The sequence below is a fragment of the Carcharodon carcharias genome, chromosome 3, assembly GCF_017639515.1.
Source record: "Carcharodon carcharias isolate sCarCar2 chromosome 3, sCarCar2.pri, whole genome shotgun sequence".
NCBI lineage: Eukaryota > Metazoa > Chordata > Chondrichthyes > Lamniformes > Lamnidae > Carcharodon > Carcharodon carcharias.
Window position 1 is genome coordinate 226,048,269 of NC_054469.1, and position 24,446 is coordinate 226,072,714.

The 24,446-nt window shown below is 45.1% G+C and overlaps 1 protein-coding gene across 2 annotated transcripts in view; it reads right to left on the reverse strand.

The window, feature by feature from the left end:
• The window catches only part of LOC121275895 (LIM domain-containing protein 1-like), a 75,679-nt gene that overhangs the window by 43,873 nt on the left and 7,360 nt on the right, over window positions 1–24,446 (reverse strand). Inside the window, exon 2 of one of the 2 annotated variants that reach the window (XM_041183706.1) lies at window positions 7,183–7,284. The exons of the other annotated variant lie outside the window; for it this stretch is intronic. Coding sequence (XP_041039640.1) covers window positions 7,183–7,284 — 102 coding nt within the window. The remainder of the gene's footprint in view (window positions 1–7,182; window positions 7,285–24,446) is intronic. 2 annotated transcript variants of the gene reach the window in all.

Sequence of the window (24,446 nt, forward strand, 5' to 3'; positions counted from 1 at the left end):
CATCTCCAATGGGGACTTTCAGGACAGTTTCCTCAGCCCATCCAAAGTGAGGCAACGTCTGCACACTGTGGGTATGCAGGAGCAGACCAAAGGTCTGAAACTCTGAGACAACAGGTTTGGTAAGAGATTAAATGCTTTAAAATGGGTGTAAAGATTGTATCCATAAACATGCGTAGCATTAAACTACTACGCGATGTGTTGTGACCTTGGACTACCTTGCCAAGGTCAAAGCTGACCTGTTGTTTCTACAGGAGTGTGCAATACCGAACCTCAGCTCCTACAGGCAATGGTCACCATGGTAGTCCCATGGGCCATCGATCTGGTCGGGAGGAAACGACTCTCGTTCCTCCGGCCGGGGTATTCTGCTGCGGGGAGGCAGCTTCACCATCTCCGAGGTTAAAGAGGTGGTGGGCGGGCGCCTCCTCGTAGCAGACGTAATGTACAAGAATGCTCCACTCTGGTTAATTAACGTCTACACCCCGGCACAAGGGGCTGAGCGGCTGACGGCTTTTCAGCAGCGCCCACTGCTGCTGGCAACCTCCAGGCCGGTCATTCTGGGCGGTGACTTCAACTGCATCATCGATGCGGCTGGACGATCCAGCAGGGTCGACAGCAGATTGGACGCTATGTCCTGATCCCTGATGGAAACAGTTAAGGATGCCAAGCTGCACGATGTCTTCAGCAACCCTGCAGACGGAGTGCAGCGTAGATACACCTGGTCGCGGCCTGACGGGTCCATCTGTTCCAGGATAGATTTCCTGTTTGTGTCCCAAGCGTTCGCAGTCAATCCACCGACGTCAAGCCGGTGTTCTTCTCTGACCACTGCCTCCTACTGGCTGACTGCCACTTAGAGGAAGACCAGAGGGTGGGCAGGGGGGCATGGAAGCTAAATGTGCAACTGCTGACCCCAGAGAACATTGAGGAGCTCAAGAGGGATTGCAAATGTTGGAGAACCATGAAACCCCTCTTTGAGTCACTGACACACTGGTGGGAAGCGATCAAGGGAAACATCAAGAGGTCTTTCATCCTCAAAGGCACCCAGAAAGCTAGAAAGGAACAGAGGGAAATGTCCCGACTCTGGAAAAACATGCAGAACCTGCTCCGGCTGCAGTCGATGGGGGTCAATGTCAAGGAGGAACTCCAAGAGGTGAAGAGCCAGCAAGCCTCGCTCTTTGCCTCGGAGGCCTCCAAGATCATCTTCTGTTCCAGAATCCGCTCCGTGGAGCAGGATGAGACATGCTCACGTTTCTTCTTCCAAAAGGTACGCAGAGAGAGCTCTGTGATCAGCAGCCTGAAGGAAGAAGACAGCTCAGTAAAGTCATCACAGTCCGACATTTTGAGGATCAGCAAATCCTTTTATGCCGGATTGTATGACGTGAAGCCACAGACAGCACGGCCTCCCAGTCCTTCCTGTCCTCTATCACTGAGGTCTTAGAGGACAATACACGGGAGAGGCTGGACAAACCGCTAACTCCTGATGAAGGCCCTTGAGTCCTTCGAGAAGAGTAAAACTCCCGGAAGCGACGGCTTGCCAGCGGAGTTGTATTCAGCTCTGTGGGACTGGATCGGCCCAGACCTGCTAGAAGTGTACGAGAGTATGCTCCTGGCCAGCAGTATGTCAGAATCCATGAGGAAAGGCATTATCACCCTCATCTACAAGCAAAAGGGGGAAAGGGAGGAAATTAGAAATTAGCGATCCATTTCACTGTTGCATGTGGACTATAAGATTCTGTCCAAGGTCATCGCCAATTGGGTCAAATCCGCTCTGGAATTGGTGATCCACCCTGGCCAGACCTGCACTGTGCCGGGCAGGAAGATCTCTGACAGCCTTGTGCTGCTCAGGGATACGATTGCCTATGTACAGGACAGGGGTGTGGACACCTGCCTCATCAGCCTGGATCAGGAGAAGGCCTTTGACAGAATATCGCACACCTACATGGTGGATGTGCTCTCCAAAATGGGGTTTGGGGAGGGAATTCACAATTGGATCCAACTGCTCTACACTAACATCAGTAGCTCAGTCTCAATCAATGGCTGGGAATCAGATAGCTTTCCTATTAAATCTGGAGTCAGGTAGGGCTGCCCTCTCTCCCCTGTTCTTTTCGTGTGTTGCATAGAACACTTTGCTGAGTCCATCAGAAAGAATCCGGGCATAAGAGGAGTGACGATCCCAGGCAGTGGAAGCACTCAGATCAAAGCCTCCCTGTACATGGACGACGTCATCATCTTCTGCTCAGATCCGCTGTCGGTGCACAGACTGATCCACATCTGCCACCAGTTCGAACTGGCCTCGGGAGCCAAGGTAAATTGTGGGAAGAGCGAGGCCATGTTCTTTGGGAACTGGGCTGACCGATCCTTTGTCCCCTTCACCGTCAGGGCTGAAGGCCGGAAGTTGCTGGGGATATGGTTCGGAGGCGGCGGGGCATGTATTAGAAACTGGAAGGAGCGAGTGTCTATGGTGCAAAGAAAACTGGGCATCTGGGAGCGACGCTCCCTCTTCACTGTGGGTAAGAACCTGGACATCAGGTGTGAGGCGCTCTCACTGTTGCTGTACGTGGCGCAGGTCTGGCCCATTGCAGACTCCTGCGCGATGGCGATCCCCTCTAGATAAAGGGGGAAAAAGAAGTGCCCAACATTATCCCTCATCCTGATGGCCACATTTGTGTGCGGCTGCATCAAGCTGTGCGTAGACCCTCAGTACGCAAACACCAAGTGTCACTACGTGCTGAGGTTCTACCTGTCCGCGGTGTTGTGAAGGATGGGTCTGGCCACGATGCCGCGGAACGCTCCAAGTAGTTGGACCGTGCCGTACCACCTGTCCCTCGTGGGAAAATTTATGCAGAGACACCTTTAACCACAAGTCCATCAGGCAGTGGTCGGCACGTAACGTCTTAGAGGCCCTGTGGGAAAAGGAGAGGGTGGATCCTGTGGGATGGTTCCCCGAGCAGACTGTCAAAGTCATTTGGCAGAATGCCTCATCACCAGAACTTTCCAACAAGCACCAAGATGTAGCTTGGCTGGTGGTGAGAAAGGCCCTCCCTGTAAGATCCTTCCTACACGCCAGGAGTCTCACCCCCCTCTGCACGTTGCCCTCGAGGTGGCTGTGGTGAGGAAGAGACCGTTGTTCACCTCCTTGTGGATTGTGCCTTTGCAAAGAAGGTCTGGAGAGAGATGCAGTGGTTGCTGTCGAGGTTCATCCCGAGCTGTTCTGTGACACAGGACTCTGTGCTCTACGGGCTGTTCCCAGGGACACACACCGAGACAAACATCAACTCCATCTGGAGGATCATCAACTCGGTGAAAGATGCTCTTTAGTCTGCCCGAAACTTGTTGGTCTTCCAGCGCAAAGACTTGTCCCCGACTGAGTGTTGCAGACTGGCACATTCCAAGATACAGGACTACGTGCTGAGGGACGTACTAAAGCTTGGGACAGCCACTGCAAAGACCCAATGGGGAAAGGTCGCTGTCTAAGACCTTTCTGCCATAGTGCACCGAGGGACTGGGAAAGGTATAGACCCCTCGGGCTGTACAGCTCACAGTGAATGTATGCATTGAATACTAATTGTATTATAATTGTATTGAAGCAACTCAGAGTGCAACACAATGTATGTTGATAACTCAAATACCAATGGCTGATTGTCTGTAATGTCCATATCGAAATGATTGTAATATTCACTGATTGTATTGAAGCACCTCGTGATCCATGTGTAAAAGTTTAATCTGATCACACTTTTGTGATGGTGATTTTTAAATGTTTTGGAATGTTCTTCAAGATATTTTATGAATAAAGCATATTTTTCAAAAAAAAAATCCTGAGCTTTATCAATAAGGACTTAGACTACAGATGCAAGGAGGTTATGTTAAACATGTACAAAACACTGGTTCGGCCTCAACTGGAGTATTGCATCCAGTTCTGGGCACACGTTAGGAAGGATGTGAAGGCATTGGAGAGAAAAGATTCACGAGAGTGGTTCCAGGGATGAGGAACCTCAGCTATGTAGAAAGATTGGAGAAGTTGGAACTGTTCTCATTGGAGAATAAGAGGTTGAGAGGACATTTGTTAGAGGTATTCAAATTCATGAGGGGCCTGGATAATGTAGATAGGGAGAAACTGTTCCCATTGTTGAAAAGATCGGGAACCAGAGGGCACGGATTTAAGGAAATTAGTGAAAGAAACAATGGCAACACGAGGAGAAACGTATTCACACAGGGACTGGCTAGGTCTGGAATTTACTGCCTGAGAGTGTGGTGGAGGCAGGGTTAATTGAGGCTTTCAAAAGGGAAATGGATCATTATCTGAAAAGGAAAAAAACTGCAGGGCTACAGGGAGAAGGTGGGGGTGCGGCAATAGGTGAAATATTCCTTCAAAAGGCCCAGCTCAGACACAATGGGCTGAATGGCCTCCTTCTTTGCTGTAACCATTCTATGATTACAGGCAATATACAAATGCAAAATAGTATTGTGAAGGACACGGATCATTTAAGGACAACCAGCACAGATTTTCAAAGACAAGGTGTGTCTGACAAATTTAATAAGAGTTCTTTAAGATAATGGTTGAATGCATTGCTGAAAAGGAACTGCAGTGGATGTTGTGCTGGTAGATTTTCAAAAGGCATTTACTACATCACATGATATTAAAGAGAACGAGGCAATATGAATAGGACTTCTAGCACAAAAGGAGGCCATTCATCCCATTGTTGCTAGCTCTTTGGTGGTGCTATCCAATTAATCTTACTGTCTGATTCTTTCGCCAGAGCCCAATAAAGTTTTTTTCCTTTAAGCATTTATCTTTTAAATGTTACTACTCAATCTTTGTCCACCGCCCTTTCAGGCAGTGCATTCTAGATCACAACTCACTGTGCAAAAATACAAGATTTCTCTTTTCACCTCTGGTTCTTGTGCCAATCTCTTTAAATATCTCTCTGTGGTGACCAACCCTTCCGCCACTGGAAACTGTTTCTATTTATTTACTCTCCCCAAACCCTTCGTGGTTCTGAATGCCTCTATGAAATCGCCTCTTAACTTTCTCTGCTCAAAGGAGACCACTCCAGCTTCTCCAGTCTGTCAATACAACTGAAGGCCCTCATCTCGGGTACCAAGCTAGAGAACCTCTTCTGCACCCTCAACAATGCCTTGGCCATTGTATAAGAACATAAGAGCTAGGAGCAGGAGTAGGAGTAGGCAATTCAGCCCCTCGAGCCTGCCCCACCATTCAATACGATCATGGCTGATATTATTTCGGCCTCAAATCCAATTTCCTGCCCTCTCCCCATAATCTTTCAACCTGTTACTAATTAGAAATCTATCTGCTCAAATTTATTCAGCGTCCCAGCATCCACCACACTCTGAAGTAGTGAATTCCACAGATTCACGACCCTTTGAGAAAAGTAATTCCTCCTCATCTCTGATCTAAATCTACCACCCCTTAGCCTAAAACTATGGCCTCTAGTTCTAGAATGCTCCAGAAGGGGAAACATCTGCTCCACATCCACTTTGTCTATCCCCTTTAGCATCTTATATACCTCAATTAGATCTCCTCTCATCCTTTGAAACTCTAGCGAGTATAGGCCTAAACTGCTCAATCTCTCCTCATAAGACAAGCCCCGCATCTCTGAAATCAATCTAGTGAACCTCCTCTGAATTGCCGCCAATGCAACTACCTCCTTCCTCAAGTAAGGGGACCAAAACTGTGCACAACACTCCAGGTGCAGTCTCACCAATGCCTTGTACAGTTGCAACAACACTTCCCTATTTTTATACTCTATTCCTTTAGCAATAAATGCCAAAATTCCATTTGCTTCCTTACTACCTGCTGTACCTGCATACTAGCTTTCAGTGATTCATGCACGAGGACACCCAGATCCCTCTGCATTGAAGCATTCTGAAGTTTCTCTCTATTTAAATAATAAGTTGCCTTTTTATTCTTCCGACCAAAATGGATAACCTCACAGTTATCCACATTAAACTCCATCTGCCAAATTTTGGCCCATTCACCTAACCTGTCCATATCCATTTGTAACTTTCTTATTTCTTCATTACAACTGACTTTCCCACATATTTTGGTATCATCTGCAAATTTAGCTATAGTACCTTCCATCCCTGAATCCAAGTCATTAATATAGATTGTAAACAGTTGGGGCCCAAGGACTGAACCCTGTGGCACCCCACTCGTTACAGCTTGTCATCCAGAAAAAGACCCACTTATCCTGACTCTCTGCTTTCTGTTGGTTAGCCAATCCTCTATCCAAGCGAATATATTACCCCTAACTCCGTGTGATCTTATCTTGTGTATTAATCTTTTGTGTGGCACCTTATCAAAAGCTTTCTGGAAGTCCAGATATACTGCATCTACAGGATCCCAGCTATTCAGATTCTGATTCAACATCAAACAGCGGAAACACTCATCTCGTTCTATGAGTAAGTATGACATACCACCACAAGAATTTCAGCATATGGGATCCAGGGCTTTAATAATAGAGACATAAAGCGCGACGGCCGGGAAGTTATGCTAGACCTACATAAAACGCTAAAATATGAGCAAAATACAGAGGACGCTGGAAATCTGAAATAAAAACAAAGTGCCAGAAATTCTCCGGTCTGGCAGCACCTGTGCAGAAAGTAACAGAACTAAAGTCACAGGTCGGAGACCCTTCTTCAGAAGGCTAAGAGGAGACTTGATCAAGGTGATAGAGAGAGAGAGAGGTGTTTAAAATCACGAAGGGTTTATATAAAGAAAGAGAAACTGTTCCCATTGGCACAAGGGGGGTCAAGAACCAGAGGGCACAGATTTAAAAGTTACTGGCAAAAGAACCAGAGGGGACGGGAGGAAAAATCTTTTTTTATGCATGAGTAGTGATGATTTGGAAAGCATTGCCTGGTAGGCTGCTAGATACAAATTCAGTAGGAGCTTCCAAATAAGAATTGGATAAATATTTGAAGGAGGAGAAAATTGCAGGAAAAATAAGGTGAACTGGATTGTTCTTCAAAAGAGCAAGCACAGCCTCGATTGGCTGAAGGGCCTCCTCCTGCGCCGTTTGATTCCCATAAATCCAAATGATTGAGACACTATTGAGAGGTGCACTTATTCCAAGGTCAAATTCCAAACATGCCCATCACCCTGCCCATGCCCGGGTACTCACGCCCAATACATCACTGCTGAGGTATCGCTGACGTATTACTTACTGCAGGCACTACAAGTGAAGCAGGCATCGTGATATAGGTTCCCCATAGCCTGACAGGCCTGTTGTGCTCCATAAACTGCTTTGCTGCACTTCACACACGTTCCTAGAAGAAAACCAACATGAAATGTTCCAGTTAGTCCCCGTTTATGGCAGGAATGTCAACACCATGAATCTAGAGCAGCCATAAAAGCATGTATTAAAATGTGCCCTTACAATTTTAACAAATGCTGTACTTTAAGGCAGCAGCAGAGAACGTGCACCACGTGGAAGTGACAACATATTTTTGCACAACGATATTTCAAAACAAGTATCAGGTTGCATGTTTCACAAGCAAGCAAAAAAAAAAAGTTTGTTAAATACTTCATTCAATCTTCCCTTCTGGCACACATCTGGCTTGATCTAGACGGCATTCCATTAACTATATTGAGTACAATACTACAGCTCCCCACAGAGAGCCTCTGGCACCAAGACCCTAAATAGGATGTGCTCCATTCAACAGTTCCAATGTCCCTCACCTCCAACAGCACAAAAATTCACATAAAAGTGAATAAATATTACAATGAATTGTTGTGATTGTTGAAATTTGGCATTCTTCTGTTTGCCTTGATGACTGCAAGATGAAAAGCTTCAACATGTCTCTTTTAACGATATTCAAGTTCAGTCCTACCAAGTGATTGAATTTTCAGGATGGAAACAGGCCATTCAGCCCAACTGTTCTATGCTGGTGTGAATGATCCACAAGGCCCTCCCTCCATTCCACCTTATCTCACCCAGCAGCAAATCCTTTATCACTCAAAGATACTTATCCAGATTCCCCGTAAATGAATCCATGCTATCTGCCTCAACGCTGTGTGGTAGCTCCACTGTCATACCACTTTGGGTAAAGATGACTCTCCTCAATCATTAATAAATTCAATAAGGAATTACCTTGATATATCCTCTTATTTTCCACCAGTGTGAACATCTAATCATCCAGTAATGCATCGGACAAACATACTAATGGAGCAAGGAATTTGGTGTATCAAGAATCCCCCACATGAAGAGTGTTGGCATAACAATAAAGCATTTTAATACCAACACTCCATTGAAAAAACAGGATACTAAACTGTGCATGATGGAATAGAATACTCATGGATTTTGCTGATGTTTGGCATATCATGAAACAATGTTCACACATGGTATTAAGTGTCATGTATTCTCAGGAATGCATCAGGGGGCTCAAGTAAACGTTTTGGGGTGGGGGGGGGTTGCAGTGGATGTTGGCCAGGACACTGGGAGGGGTTCCCCTACTCTTCTTCGAATGGTACCACGGGGTTTTTTGCATCCACCCGGACAGGCAGATGGGGCCTTGGTTTAACATCTCATCCAAAAGACAGCACCTCCAATGCAGTACTGAGGGACTGCTGCACTGTTGGGAGTGTCAGCCTTGATTTTTATGCTCAAGCCCTGGAGTGGGACTTGAACCCAGAACCTTGTGACTCAGAGGCAAGAGTATTACCAACTGAGCTACAGCTGACACACAAGGGGAGAAATTGGCAGGACTATGGAGAAAAAGCAGGACAGGGAGACTAACTGGATAACTCTTTCCAAGTCACACACCCACCCCCACACACACCCACCCCCACACACACCCACCCCCACACACACCCACCCCCACACACACCCACCCCCACAATTTCAAAATAAATTAGAGAACAAAAAGTTGTATTCGACAAGTGCCTTTGGGAAAAACATTTACCAGTTTCACAATGCTGCCTGCAGTATATTACATCGTAGCTTAAGAGGTTATTTTCCCTGATTTACACACTTCACTAACTTCAAAAGATATCCCCCCTCCCCCAACATTCACCTTTAAACCGAAGTCACATCAATAAGCTCATCAATTTGCAGAGAGATAAGCTGCAGAGTGCACATATTTCCAAATACACTGGAGTCCTTTAATAACTCAAAACGTAAACAGAATTACCTGGAAAAACTCAGCAGGTCTGGCAGCATCGGCGGAGAAGAACAAAGTTGACATTTCGAGTCCTCATGACCCTTCAACAGAACAGTTCTGATGATCACCTGATCTATAGTAGTTATAAACCTTGTCCTTCCAAAATTATATTGTGAGCTGTTCGACTTGGTGGCAGCTGACATTTGAAGTCACAGCACTTTCACACTCCCAACGATCTCTGGCCTCTGACCTGCCTTTTGCTTACGTCAATCTCAGTCACACCCTCACCTTTATCTTTGATGCTTTTATATCTAATAAATTCCTTACCATCTCCAACCCTTGGGCTCCCTTCCCAAAGGTTGAAGGGACGCAAACTTTAAAGTACACGAGACACAACTGCAGCTCTGGCTAGACCGTGTTAAGAACCATCTTTCTCTAGTTTCTCTCCCAATTCCCCTCATGCCCTCTCCAAGCTCATCTTGTCCATGAGATCCTGCTCCCTTGACGTTATTTCCCATTCATTCATCTGACCATTCATCTTCCTCTCCTGGCCCCCATGTTTGTGAACATTCTTAATAGTTCTTTCTCCTCCCTTTCAACTCTGCCATCCATACCTCTTCTCCTCAGAAAGCTCATCTTGATCCCTCTATCCTTGCAAAGTACCACCCCCTTCCAACCTCCCTTTTTTATCCAAAACACTTTGAACAAGTTACAGTCTCGCAAATGATGCCCTTCTTCTACAACTCCATGTTTGCACCCTTTCTGATCAGGCTTCATCATAAGACAACCTCAATCTCTGAAATCAGCCCAGTGACCTTCTCCAAATTGCTTCCAATGCGAGTATATCCCACCATAAGTAAGGAGAGAGTCACAAATGACATTCCCTGTTCCTATCACTATGATGGACTGTCCTATCCTCCTCACTTCTTGAACTGTCTGCAACCCTTGACACCACTGACCATACCACCCTCCTCCAATCTCACTCCTCTACTGAGTTGTATTGCTTTGCCTGGTTCAACACTTAGTCTATTCAGTCGTAGCCAGAGAATCTCCTGCAATGGCTTCTCTTCCCACCCAAGGGTCTATACTTTAACCATCCTATTTCTAAGCCACATGCTTCTCCTCCACAATAGCAACTGATGACAAGACATCAGGTTCAACGCTTACGCTGACAACACCAAGCTCCACCTCACCAGCACCTCCCTCACCCCTCTCCTTGCCGATATTAAACTTCTCCTGGTGTTCAAGCCCTTCAATGGCCCCAAGCCTCCATACCTCTGTAACCTCCCCCAGTCCTACAGTCCTCAGAGAACTCTGCACTCCTCTAGCTCAGGCCTCTTGGGTGACTGCCAGTGTTAATGGTGCCATCATTGACAACTGTGTCTTCAGCTGCCAAGGCCCAAAACTTTGGACTTCCCCTCCCTAAACCTCTCTCTCCTCCTTTAAGATATTCCCTACAACCTACCTCTTTGACCAGGCTTTTGGTCATCTATCACAGCAGCTCTTTTCTGGCTTGGTGTCAATTTTTGCCCAATTATGCTCCTGTGAGGGACCTTGGGATAAGTTCTTAGGTTTGAAGAGGCTGTCTCCATGTGAGAGGCATACTTGTACAAAACTCAGAAGATCACAAGATAGATACAGATTCCCCAGTTTCACATCAACACTTTACACATGATGCCAATGCAATAAATAACCATGGGGGAGTGGAGGATTTGAGTCTTTTTTTAAATTCTTTTATGGGAAGTGGGTATTGCTGGCTAGGCCAGCATTTATTGCCCATCTCTAATCACCCTTGAGAAGGTGGTGGTGAGCTGCCTTCTTGAACCACTGCAGTCCATTTGGTGTAGGTACACCCACAGTGCTGTTAGGAAGGGAGTTCCAGGATTTTGACCCAGCGACAGTGAAGGAACGGCGATACATTTCCAAATCAGGATGGCGTGTGGCTTAGAGGGGAACTTTCAGGTGGTGGTGTTCCCATGTGTCTGCTGTACTTGTTCTTCTAGACAGTAGCGGTAGCAGTCGTGAGTTTGGAAGGTGCTGCTTAAGGAGCCTTGGTGAGTTTCTGTAGTGCCTATTGTAGATGGTACACACTGCTGCCACTGTTTGTGGGTGGTGGGGGGGGAGTGGATGTTTGTGGATGGGGTGTCAATCAAGCGGGCTGCTTTGTGCTGGACGGTGTCAAGCTTCTTGAGTGTTGTGGGAGCTGCATTCATCCAAGCAAATGGAGGGTATTGCATCACATTCCTGACTTGTGCCTTGTAGTTAGTGGACAGGCTCTGAGGAGTCAGGAGGTGAGTTACTCACAATTTGCAATGAAATGTTAACATATCCTTTCCACAGACATTTACAACTTCTCTACACACAGTAAAAAAGGGAAATCGTTCTCCCTGGTGACAATACTATGTCCACGAATGGAGTCAGCACCATAATAGAATTTAAACCTCAGGGTGATTAGGAATGTCTTCATTTCAAAGGCCAATATCAAATATTTATGTTCAGCTGATGTTCATTACCATATACTTGAGGAATCCAACAACATCTGCGATATAGACAGCTTGCATTTATATAGCACCTTTAACTTAGTAAAAGGTCCCAAGGTGTTTCACAGGAAGCTTAGACAAAATTTCATACCAAGACACTTGAAGATGCTAGGGCAGGAAAGAGGTAGGTTTTAAGAAGCATCTTAGAAGAGGAAAGAGAAGCAGTGAGGCGGAGTTTAGGGAGGCGATTGCAGAGCTTAGGGCCTAAAGCAGCTGAAGGCACGGCCATTAATAGGGAGTGACTTAAATCCGGGGCCGGGGTGGAGACAGGCGCACAAGAGACCAGAATTAGAGGGATGTAGGGATCTCAGGGGGTTGTTTATATAGAAATATAGACCAACGTGACCCACTAACAAAATCTGGTACTTTTCGCAAGTACTTCCAATAATTTATTTTGAGATTGTGCAGATCAGTTCCGGAGGGCTACCAGAACCCTCTTCCATTCTATGCAGCAGGTGAGCAGCAGAGAGGCCCTGAACTTTGGGTCACTTGAGCACTGGGTTTAAGCCGCTGAATCAAGTGGGTCAACTAATCTCAATGAGCAGTTTACAAAAACAAGTTAATTGCTTTCCTGGATCTTTCCAAATACGAGATTGGAGCGTCAAAGCCTTACTTCATCACATCTTGCTAGATCAGGCTGGTTAGTATCAGAAATAGTTAATGCTCAGCCCTAATGTAATACTGACTATAACATTTTTCTCCTGGGTAGGGGGGAGGGCAAAGTTACTTTTTCAAGTATTTTTATTTAAATATCAACAAACTCCTGGGGGGTTCTGCAGACTTGAAATACGTTGCTTCCTTTATATAGGCTGGGGAGTTTAGAACTAGGGGGTCAGAGTTTCAGGATAAGGGGTCAGCCATTTAGGATGGAGATGAGGAGAAATTTCTTCACTCAGTTGAGGGATTTTGTAATTCTACATCCCGCAGGACTGTGGATACTCAACTGTATTCAAGTCACAATGGACAGGTTTTTGGATATTAAAGGATATATAGGGTCATGTGGGAAGGTGTAGTCGAGGTAGAGGATCAGTCACGATCATATTGGAAGGTGGAGGAGACTCGAGGGGCAATCTGGCCTACTCCTGCTCCCATTTCTTATAGCAATTAGTTGATTGAGGTTTTGTGGCAGGGTGGGTAGCGTCCCTGACTCTGAGTCAGAAGCTCCGGGGTCAAGTCCCACTCCAGGGCTGGATGGCCAAAGAAGGTGCATTCACAACAGGGGCAAACGGGTTGCGTGTCAACCTGTAAATCTTTTCAACACACACCAATGGCAGGTGGTAAGAGTGGGAGAGATTCCTGGCTGGCCACATGATGGAAAGGATACAGCAGGAGCCTCTACCATCACTATCCATAGTTCCAGACTACAACATGCCTGTAAAAGTGTATGTTGCCACAGCAACTCAGACTCCTTGGGGGGGCTGATTGGATCAGTTGGTAGGACGGCCGGTGTGGATCAGATTGGTGACGACAGCACGAGGTTCGATCCCCAATCTGGCTGGGGTGGATTCGGGACCTGTCTCCCTTGTCCTACCCAGGGTGGAGATTGTGGCACTGTATGGGTTGGATCGGCCTTTGGGCAGAGAATAGAAGTTAGTTGATTATAGGGTAAATCCTCATTATCTTTTATGTTTGTGGAGTCGTTGCCATTCTGAATCTCAAGACATTGGAACAGCATAATGTAACTCCAACTTGTCCTCAAAGCCTGTGCAACGGGAGAAAAATGGTTTACCAAACACCTCTTCAATGACCAAACGGCACATGATCTTTAGACACATGTAGCACCAGGTCACATATGGATCAAACAGTTGGATTCATGGGCCTAACAGTGAAAGTATGATCCAAGTCCTGGCGTACACAACGACACCTGATAATTACCACAGAAATAAAAACGTTTTACGGTTTCATTTAGTGCGTAATGTAACGTTAAAAATAATACTTGTTAAGGAAGATCGCGTGATCTGTAGTAACCAGGAGACGAGTAGTGCTTCAACTACCTCAGCAGGCAGTGTAGAGTTAGAGTTGGAGTTGAAAGCACACATGTAGTTGCTGCTGAATATATTGGATGGAAACTTTAAGTTTATTTACAAGAAGTGTCTGCTGAGCAACTCTATCATTAATAGCACAACTCGGCCACCCTACAACAATTTCTTTCCCTTTCAGGACAGAAACATTAGCCCATGCATTATTCTGTTGAAATTTGATCTTGCATCCTCCCAGAATAGAAGGGACCGCAATCTCCTGGAGATTTCATTCGCTCCGGTACTCCAACGGTTAATATGTTTGTGCAAAGTTGCTTTGTGCACCACATTAAATCCATCGTAAACCGATTGAAAATAAACGCACTGGTAACAGTGCAAAATTAAACCTTACAGGAACGTGTTAGATAGTTCAACAGCAAAGGAAATCAGACCCTTGTGCACAAGTCTATTGCGAGGCGCAGAATGTGCTGCTTGCTCATGCATTACCTAATATGTCCACAGAAAAGGCCTTGTTTTTAATCCCAGCAAAACCTGCAGTGTTTACTCATCTGTTCAAACACAGCCGAATTCACAGGAAAGACCAGAGCGCAGGTGACAACTACCAACTATAACAGATTGCAACCAATAAAAATGATTTAATTAGAACAAGTTCAACACAGATGTCCCACTTCTAACTCAATTACAAGCTGAAAGTTTGAAATTCATAAAACAGCTAATCAGGTCCAAGTAGTGGAGGATTATTTACACTCGTTTTAGTTTTAAGATAAACATCGTCCTAACTGCCAATTTAAGGTTCACATCACCTCATCCATGTTCTTACTTTATAGGGTTGTAACTTGAACATTCCCTTAAGTGGTCTGATCCTCAAATATTTGCCTAAGAAATACAGTAATGTTAACATTCATTTAAATTTAATTAACTTGGTGTGGAGAATTTTTTTCTTGAGCAGGTTGTACAAGGCCATCACCTTCCTATCATGTCTACCTCTTCCACAGCTTCTCCTGCTAAGTGCAAAAACACAGCCTCCATTTACTGATATCTCCCCTATTGTACTACAACAGCACTTTGTATATTGCAACAACTCACATTCATAAAGCACCTGTAGGGTAGTAAAGCATCTCCAGGCACTCGACAGCAGCATTTATCAAATAGAATTCGACATCAAACCACATAAGATGATATTAGGGTAGGTAACCAAAGGCTTGGTCAAAGAGGTAAGTTTAAATATCTTAAAGCCAGGGAGGGCAAGAGGTTTAGGGAGGGAATTCCAGAGCTTAGGGCCCAGATGTCTGAAGACATGGCCAATTAAAGTCCAGGATGCACAAGAGGCCAGATTACTTGGCGGAACTGTAAAATGAAAGGTCTAATAAAAAGGTTAAATCTTAAATAAAAAAAGGGTCAGAGATGAAAGTAGAAGAGCTTGAAATAAACCACAGGACCCGCCAGGTCCAAAAAAAGGGAGAGGGAGGGGGAAAAAAAGGCCAAAACCACAAAGGCAGACATGTGCACCCATCAAAATGCCAACATCCAACCCACTCTCCAGACACCCACATCACCATCAGTCGGTCTCCTCCAGTCCCTATTTCTTATGATTTTATGTTACCATGCTCTACAACAAACTGAAGTTACAATGGAAGGCTGAAGTCACTCTCTGCTCAAACCAGAGTGCCAAGGAGAAAGGTTTACACAACTTGTAGCTCCTTTCCAAGACACTTCACAGTCAGAAATCAGACAAAAAAAAAAAGAAATATTTGAAAAGGTGACCAAAGGCTAAGTCAAGGGGTTGGTTTGAAGCAGGGGTCAAAAGGAAAAAAGGTTGAAGGATGGATGGAATTCCACAGTGAAAGGCCTTGACTGCTCAGGGTACTGCCACCAATGGGATGATGGGAGGTTTCTTTGATCCCCTTTGCTGTTTGTAAGAACTTGTGATAAACAAACAACTGTCATCTGGACCTACCCAACAGCAGCGACTAATAGTAATTTGTGACAATCATTCGTTGGCCACCATGTTGTTTGCACATTTGAGCATGTCAAAGACACCATATAGATGAAAGCTAATTCTTTGTTCTGTCCCTGTTTACTGCTGTAAATCAAGTTTCGCTGTGAACACAGCAGTTTAGCGACAGGAAATTAAAGTGCATTCGAGGCCCTGTGGTAAGGTTGTACGCTGTCTCATGAGATCTAGAGGCTTGCATGGTTGAACAATGACAGTTTAATAACACAGAACTATATACATATATATATAGGGTACAGTCCTGACTACGTGCAATCTTCATGTCGACTATCAGACTCACTACTATTGCTCCCATGTGACTCTCTCCATCATAACGTGGGTGGTACTGTTTCCCCAGTCCCACCCTAATATTACACTTCCCAAGTCTTTACCCAAATGTATTTACAATAATATTTACATGCTACCTCTTCTCTCCCCCCCCACCCCAAGTCTCTGACCTTACAGATTCAGACAGTCTGGAGGCTTAACAATTCTTCCAGATCTCATTCTTTACCAATTTGGAGGAGCGGTCATCTCAACTGCTTTGGGCTGAGTTTGTTGGTCTGGAGTTGAAGTTGCACAACTTTGTGATTCAAACACTCGTGTCAACATCTGGTTTGCTTCTTGCACTCCTTGGGTGTTGTATTTTTCTTTATCGAGAATTTGTCTTCCTTGGTCAGGTACCATGGGCTTAATCCCTTTCCTTCCGGAGGGAACGTTCACTCTGTTCATTCATTGAGTGGACTCGGGTGTTTTTATTCGGTGGGGTCTGTCATGTTCTTCCTGGAAGTTGTAGGTTTACAACCCTTATGTTTCCATGTTCCTCATCCTTGAGCTCAGCCTGCAGTTTGGCTTCTAATGTTGCACTCCGTTTCTTCATGTGCACTTGTGGCTCCCCGAGTTTTGTCTTGGTGAGTTGATGATCACTCCTCTCCTGCCCTAGGATCAATTTCATGTTGTGTGTCTGAGCCTGAAGCCCCTGCTTTTTTTTTTGCTGTAGTTTCTCCTGGTTCCGTGACAGCAGCTGTTTGACTCTGGAGTTCAGGTTCAATCTTCTGCTGCTGCTCCTTCTCCTCTGTATCTTCAGTTTTAAAAGTTTTGTGGTGCTCATCTGGACGTTTGGCTGGTCTGACAGAAGGAGTATTTTGTGCTGTCTGCAAAGAAGCTGGAATAACTGTCTCTGCAAAGAGGGAGGACAGTTCTGAACAGAAGTCCCAGTCAAGATCATCAGCATGGTGGACCTCTTAGCAGTCTCCAATTCAGTATGGTGGACTACAATGGTTGGTTTGACATCTTCTGCCATTTTGAGGAGAATGAGGACAACACAGGCATCTCTGCTCAGGAAAAATGTTGATTGCGAACGGCATACAGAATTTTCATTGTTTGCTTGTTGCCACACCAGAGCAGCTCTTGAATCATCCTACGACCAGTAGTTGGATTCCTCCAGGACCAGTGGTGTGTCTATTGTCCGTAGCCAGAGGTCTTTTAGCCACGGTCCCTGATCTGAGAGGACTGTTACACTGGCTTCAGTGTCTAACTTGAAATTTGAGAGATGACCATTTACAGATACGTCAGCACATTCCAAAATATGAATCCAGGTTCCTTAATATCTCCCAAGAAGAATTGTTGCTCTCCTTCTTGATGTGGCTGCTCTATCTCGTGGACTTGTTTGAGGTCCTCTGCACATCTCAAGGTTTTGGACTTAAACATATTTCCAAAGTGTCCCAGGTTGTTGCAGTGAAAGCACTGCGCAGTGATTGCTGGACACTGCTCATGCCTGTGAGGTCTTTTGGTGCCACAGCACTGACATGGTTTGCCATCATCTTGTGTTTTGCTTGGGTATTGCTTTCCTTGCCCTGAAGTCTCCTTGCCCTTTTGTTGCTTTAGGAGCTGGACTGTTGGGGTTGCACTGTACCACAGTCTAACTTCAGCATGCAAAATGGATCGATTTTGCTGGCGGACTTCTGATTGTCTGATGATCTGAATAGCTTTTTCCAAAGTCAGGTCTTTAGATTGGAGTACATCTGAAGGAGTATCACTGGCCAATCCCATTACTATTAGGTCACTTACAAGCTCCAACTTAAGGTCACCACAGTCACAGCCTTCAGCCAATCTTATTACTCATTTATGAAATAGTGTACGTGTTCCCTGGGCTTTTGGACTCGTTAAATTTTGCTCGCTCAAAAATCTTATTGCTTCTTAGGTTAAAGTAGGTGACAAATGATTCCATGACCTCTTCAAAGTTACTGGAAGATTCACTTATTCCTTCTCTGGCAATTATGTCATCGGCTATTGGATCTATTGAATATAATAGTGTATTCACTTGTTCAGCCTCTGTTTTCTTATTCAAGCCTGATGTTATCAGATATCTTAAAAATCTTCTTCTTCATAATGTCCAATTTTGTGTCTGGTCTGACCCTTGCATCTGCCTCAACTGACCTGACACTGTTGATTTAGCATCTATGCCTGTTTTCAGCACAGGGAATACAGCTTTAATTTGTTTTTTTTTAAATGGAGCCGCAGTAATAATTCTTCTTTCTTTCATTGCTTGTCAGGATTTGGTGGACCCCTGTCGCAGTTAGGAAGCCATTTTAAACTTCAGCGATTCTGCAGAAAATCTTCTGAGCAAACCGTTTTGGCCAGCTAGTTGCTTTCCTCAGCTTGGCTGATCGAATTGAAGCCCAACTTTTGCACTGCCTTCACTTCAATTTTTTTTTTTGTTGTTCATGCACGGTCACCACGTGTTATGGCACCAACTCTGGATCCAGGCTGCAGTGTTCCTCAAGCTGCACTCGTTAAAACTATCGTCCTGCCAGTGCTGCCTGATATTGCGCCTAATTTAAAAGCTTATTTCAGCCTTTTTTTTTACAAAAAGGAGTTTGCTCACCCTCGTGTGGTCTGACTAGGTCCTTTGCCTCTGCTTTCGATCGGGTCTCACAAAGGGACCTCCACATACTCGGGTGGAGCTCTTTAATGCTGCACAGCGGACCTTTCTTCTGTACTTCAGCCTCCATGCCTGTAATGGGGACTTCTTATGTGAACCCCAGCTGTGCATTCGAGGTCTTCAATGTAGGCACATTTCTCTCACGTCAGACTGCAGTTTCTTTACTTCCTCGTACTTAGGGATTTTGTGGTCCTTCACCTCCTGCCGCCATGTTATAAGGTCGTATGTTGCCTCGTGAAGAGGTCTCTACAGGCTTGTATGGTTGAACAAGAATGGTTTATCAATAACACATAACCATATACATATATACGGACTACAGAGACAAAAGCACAATACTGCGGATGCTGGAAATCTGCAATGAAAACAGAAAGTGCTGGAAAAACTCAGCAGGTCTGGCAGCATCGATGGAGAGAGAAACAGAGTTAACGTTTCGAGCCCGTATGAGATTTCTCTGAAGTAGCATGCTGACTAGGGGCTATCTTCATGTCAGCTTCTACCAGACTCACCACTACACTCCACTGCTACCATGTGACTCTCGACATCATTACATTGGTGGTACTGCTTCCCCCATCCCCCGTTAACCTTTACAGTCCCGAACACCCGAATATTAGGAGTATCCAAAGCAATCTTCATGGACTATAAATAATACAATGTGCATAAAGAAACACGAGGGGAATGACCAGAGTGGATTTTCCAGACCACAACTCTGGCCTTTTAAATCCTATGACCCCCTGCTCCTTAGACCTGAAGGGCCCCTTCCCCAGGCAGAGATTTCCCAAGGCTTTTCAACATAATATAAAACTTGGCATCCAGTAACTGTGGGAAGATGTTGGCATTTGAACATATAGGTAAAACATCTGGTAAAATATTTTTACCAGGTGATAATTAAAACAGAAGAGTTAGCTATGTGATAGGTGGTTTAATTCTGTTGTTTCTACGCGTAGCTTTGACAATAGATATAATAGCAGCTGTGTCACACTTCTGGCCGAGGCAGAATAAACACTCCCCAGGGGCAATAACATTTCCTTAGCTACACCAAGGAAGAAACATTAGCTCAGTTATGCACTTGTATCTCGTCTGTCAAAAGACCGCAAGACATTCCTTCCGGTTCCTGCCATGATGCTACTTCTGTACATTATGTCTGGTTGTCAGTGAACTATGACCTAGGCCTCACATTGCACCCAACTGCAAAACTAACTGCTAAAAAATCAAAGGAAAGGTTTCCCTTTGCTGTTATTTCCACTGCTGAATCACTTTGAGATCGACCACACTTAACAATTTCAGAATGAGAGGCTATAAAAGCCAAAAGGACCAGCTTGCACCGATGGCCTGGCCAAAATTCTTTCCAAGTTAACTCATGTCTAACTGGTGCTTATAATACTGTACTAATTCTATATAGAGTACAATACCGCTTACATTCAAACGTGAATGTGTGCATTGCATCAGTCTCACTATTCATTTCCCAATATTGATTCCAATATCTGACACGTTGATTGCAATTCTGTCCAAACAGAGTTTATTTCAGCACAATATTAATTCTGGTAATTGATGAATTAACTAGGTCATGATAATGAAGGAAAAAACATCAAATTGCATCTGGAGATATTGGACTTTAAAAATAAGACCCGAGTTTTTAAAATGCAAACAAGCCACTGGCTGGAACGATGCAGGGTGACTCCCTAAGAGGTAATGGAATCCCACCTTGTTGCCAGTCAAGGTACTTCTAAAGACATCCAGAAACTAATTGATCCCTCTGGCAGAGACAATGGGACATAACGGGAGATGAGCAAAATCTCTTCAAGAAATCCTGTGAGCAATGCCCAGATATGTGACTTTACTTCTCACTTGGAATATACAGAGGGGTTGAAAGTGAGCTGAAAAGCTGTCCCTGTGTCTCTCTGTTGGTGGGTGTTCTGAAAGAGCAAGTGCTGGAGGTTTGACTCAGCAGTAACAGCCACACACAGTACCCCTGCAAATCGCCTTTTGCAAGTATCCCGATCTCTCTCTCTCTCGCTCCACTGAAATCAACACCACTAGAACCTCAAAACCGACAATTCGTCTACCAAAGTCGGTACTACTGGGATCTCAAAACCAACTATTCGCCAAACGAAGTCAATTCTACTGGAAGCTTGAATTGCAACACTCAGTCACCTACTCCCCACGAGTCAAGGACTGCTCTGTATACTTTTTATTTTTATACATACAAACTAAATTCTTACTTTTAACCTGTATGACCGCATAGGCACGCGTTTTATCCTTTCTTGCCTTCAGTAGTTAATAAACTTCCTCTTATCTTTAACTCAAGAAAGTCTGATTAATTTGGCTCCTTCAAAACCAGAACAATTGGGTCTGGGAAAAAGGTAACTGCGAAAGGGATCCTTTTTAGATTCAATCTTCTTGCGACCAACAGAGGTGGGTAGGGGGTGCGGGTGGGGTGCTGAATAAACACAAGGAGCCAGTTCATCCCTCCTTGCCTGGGGCATAACAATTTGGGGGTGTCCGAGCCAGACGATGGCAAATGAAGGGGTCTCGCCTGGATCAACAACTTTGGGAAACCTCACCTGGAGGGGGGGTTGGGTCGTAACATAGGTTACCCTCTGCGTGTAGTACAATGCTCTACTTTTCTTAAAGGTGTGTTTCTTCAAAACTCCAAAATGGAAAGGTTACATCGCTGTTCTTTAACCTCAGGATTGGGTTCAGATTGAGAAGAATTTTCACATAAAGGGAGATGTTAATGCAGTCCTACAGCCCGAGATGTTTCACAGGAGCAAATATCAGACCAAAAAAATAGCTACAACCAAACAAAACAGGAGATATTAGGACCTGTTATTCAGGGAGGAAGTCTCTTTTTTCCCCCCCGGAGGGCCTTAAAGGAACAAGAAGGGGCAACCTTTAGGGAGAACATTCCAGAGCTTGGGGTCCAGATCTTTGAAGAGATAGTCACCAATTGTGAGTAAGGAAGTGAGTGATGCGCGTCAACAGGGTAACAGGAAGAGGGCTGAACAGCAGACAAACAGTGGCGGGGTGAAGACAGGCGACATTACGAGGGTGGATACAGTGTCTTTCATATGGGGTCAGAAGCTTGGTGTCAAGTAGGTTGCAAACTATCAGGTTCAGCCTCAGACAGCGAAGGTTTAGTGCGATGGAATCAGTGGCCGGGGAATGCAGTTTGTGCTGGGGTCAAAGAAAACGGCTGTGGTCACCCCAATGTTTAACAGGTCTATTTAATGTTTAATTGGGGGAAATTAGGGCTCACCCAGAACTGGATGTTGGACGAGAAATCTGGCAACACAGGGAAAGTGGAAGGGGGTCAAGTGGTGTAGCAGAGCCTGGTGTGGTCAGCGGACAGGTGGAACCTGACTCCTTGTCAATGAACGATGTTACTGAGGGCAGCATGCAAGTGAGAACTAGGAGGGGCCAGGGATGGAATCTGGGTAGGTGGGGAGGGAGAGAGGACACCCCAGAGGTAATGGTGCAGAAGGAACCCCTTCTCCCCTCTTCCCCCCCCAAATAGATGTTAAGGCTCACAAGTGAAAATGAGGTTTGGATGTCACTCAAACAAGTCCTGAAGGAAAACCAGAGCACAATAAATCAACTCAGAGGGACATCGGGGGAAGGGGGCACAGCGAGGGTGGGGGTAGACATGTCATCGCAGAAGGCAGCGACTACTTCTTTGAGGTCTGCTAGTTCCAGAGATTCTGACTGATCTGATTTGCTGTGTGTGTTTCCAGCATTTTCTATTTTGGCTTTGCTCCTTTTGCATTTGGGTTAGAAGCAAGAGGATCTACACTCCTTGTAACAACGTACAACACCCATTGTTATGACAAACAGGAACCTTAACTTTCCATTTCAATCAATGTGGGGGGGTGGTGGTGGAAACAAGCCAGACTGGAGTTTTAAGGAAGCAAAATTCTTGGCCTTGGGGTGGTCTATCATGGTTATGTGCTTCTATGTAATGTTATTTCCTTTAAGAAGAGAGAGATTTCTGGACTCTAAAGGTGTCAAGGGGTATGAGGAGAGAGCGGGAGTACGGCGTGGAGATAAGAGGATCAGCCATGATCATACAGAATGGCGGAGTAGGTTCGAAGAGCAGAATGACCTTCTCCTGCTCTTATTTTCTATGTTTCTATTAAGTCCTGACTTCCATTCTCACCATTGTAAATGCTAATTGAAGACAAATACCTATCACTCCTTTCCACTGAGCTACTTAATAGGTGCAGGTGAGATGGTGGCGTAGTCACTGGACTGGTAATCCAAAGGTCCAGGCAAATGCCCTAGGCACATGGGTTCAAATCCAATTAATACATATGGAATATAAAGCTTGTCTCAGTAATGGTGACCATGACAACTATCATTGATTGTTGTAAAAACCCATCTGGTTCATCAATATTCTTTAGGGAAGGAAATCTGCCATCCTTACCTGGTCTGGCCTCCGTGAATTCAAACCCACAGTAATGTGGTTGACTCTTAACTGCCCTCTAAGATGGCCTAGCAAGCCACTCAGTTCAAGGGCAATTAGGAATGGGCAACTAATGCTGGCCTTGACAGCAACGTCCACATCCCATGAAAAAGAATAAAGAAAGCAGGATGATCGGCAACTTCCTCCGGGACCCCTAACAATCCCATTCCAACTGGATGCCCCTGGGGTGGGGGTGTGCAAGAGCACCTGAAGATGACCAGCTCTCCCTGCTTTACGCCCTCCTCTGTGTGCCAATTATTATGTAACAGGAGCACGAGCTGAGTAAACAGCTTGGTATCGAATGACAAAACCCATGAACAAAACAGGCCAACGTCCAATGACGGAAACTCGCCCAGTGAGAAACTGTAACTAGGGCCACCATCTACAAGGTTACACATCAGGACACACAAAGTAAATATCACCGGGTTCCTGTCAACAACCATTTTAATGGATGTGTTGCCTGCATCTACAAAGCAATGAACAAGCCACTCCTATTTCTACCTCTCTCCTCCTTTTCAGACGCTCCTTAAAAATCTACCTCTTTGGTCGAGTTTTTAGCCACTTGTCCTCATATCTCCTCAGGTGGCTCGGTGTCTAACTTCAAAAACGCTCCTGTGAAAGCGCCTTTGGATTTCTTGCTATGTTAAATGCGCTACAAAAATGCAAGTTGTTGTTAAGTTAATTGGGCCAATAAGGGTGGCATTGGGTACCCCAATAACCTCAGACATAACAAAAATAAAAATACCTGGAAAAACTCAGCAGGTCTGACAGCATCTGCGGAGAGGAACACAGTTAACATTTTGAGTCCGTATGACTCTTCAACAGAACTAAGGAAAAATAGAAGACAGGTGAAATATAAGCTGGTTTGGAGGGGGTGGGGGGTGCTGAGACAGGTACAGCTGGATAGAGGGCCAGTGATAGGTGGAGATAGCCAAAAGATGTCCCAGACAAAAGGACAAAGCGGTGTTGGAGGTGGTGTTATTATCTAAGGAATGTGCGAAGAAGTGACATTAAGGGTAGAAAGCAGGACGAACAAGGTACAGATAGGCCTAGTGGGGGTGGGGTGGGGGGGAAGGGATCAAAATAGGCTAAAAGGTAGATTTAAAACAATGGATGGAAGTACATTTAAAAATAGCGGAAATAGATGGGAAAAGAAAAATCTATATAAATTATTGAAGGAAAAAAAGTTGGGGGGGGGGGGGCGGATTGAGGAGAGAGTTCATGATCTAAAATTGTTGAACTCAATATTCAGTCCAGAAGGCTGTAAAGTGCCTAGTTGGAAGATGAGGTGCTGTTCCTCCAGTTTGCGTTGAGCTTCACTGGAACAATGCAGCAGGCCAAGGATGGACATGTGGGCATGAGAGCAGGGTGGTGTGTTGAAATGGCAAGTGACAGGGAGGTCTGGGTAATGCTT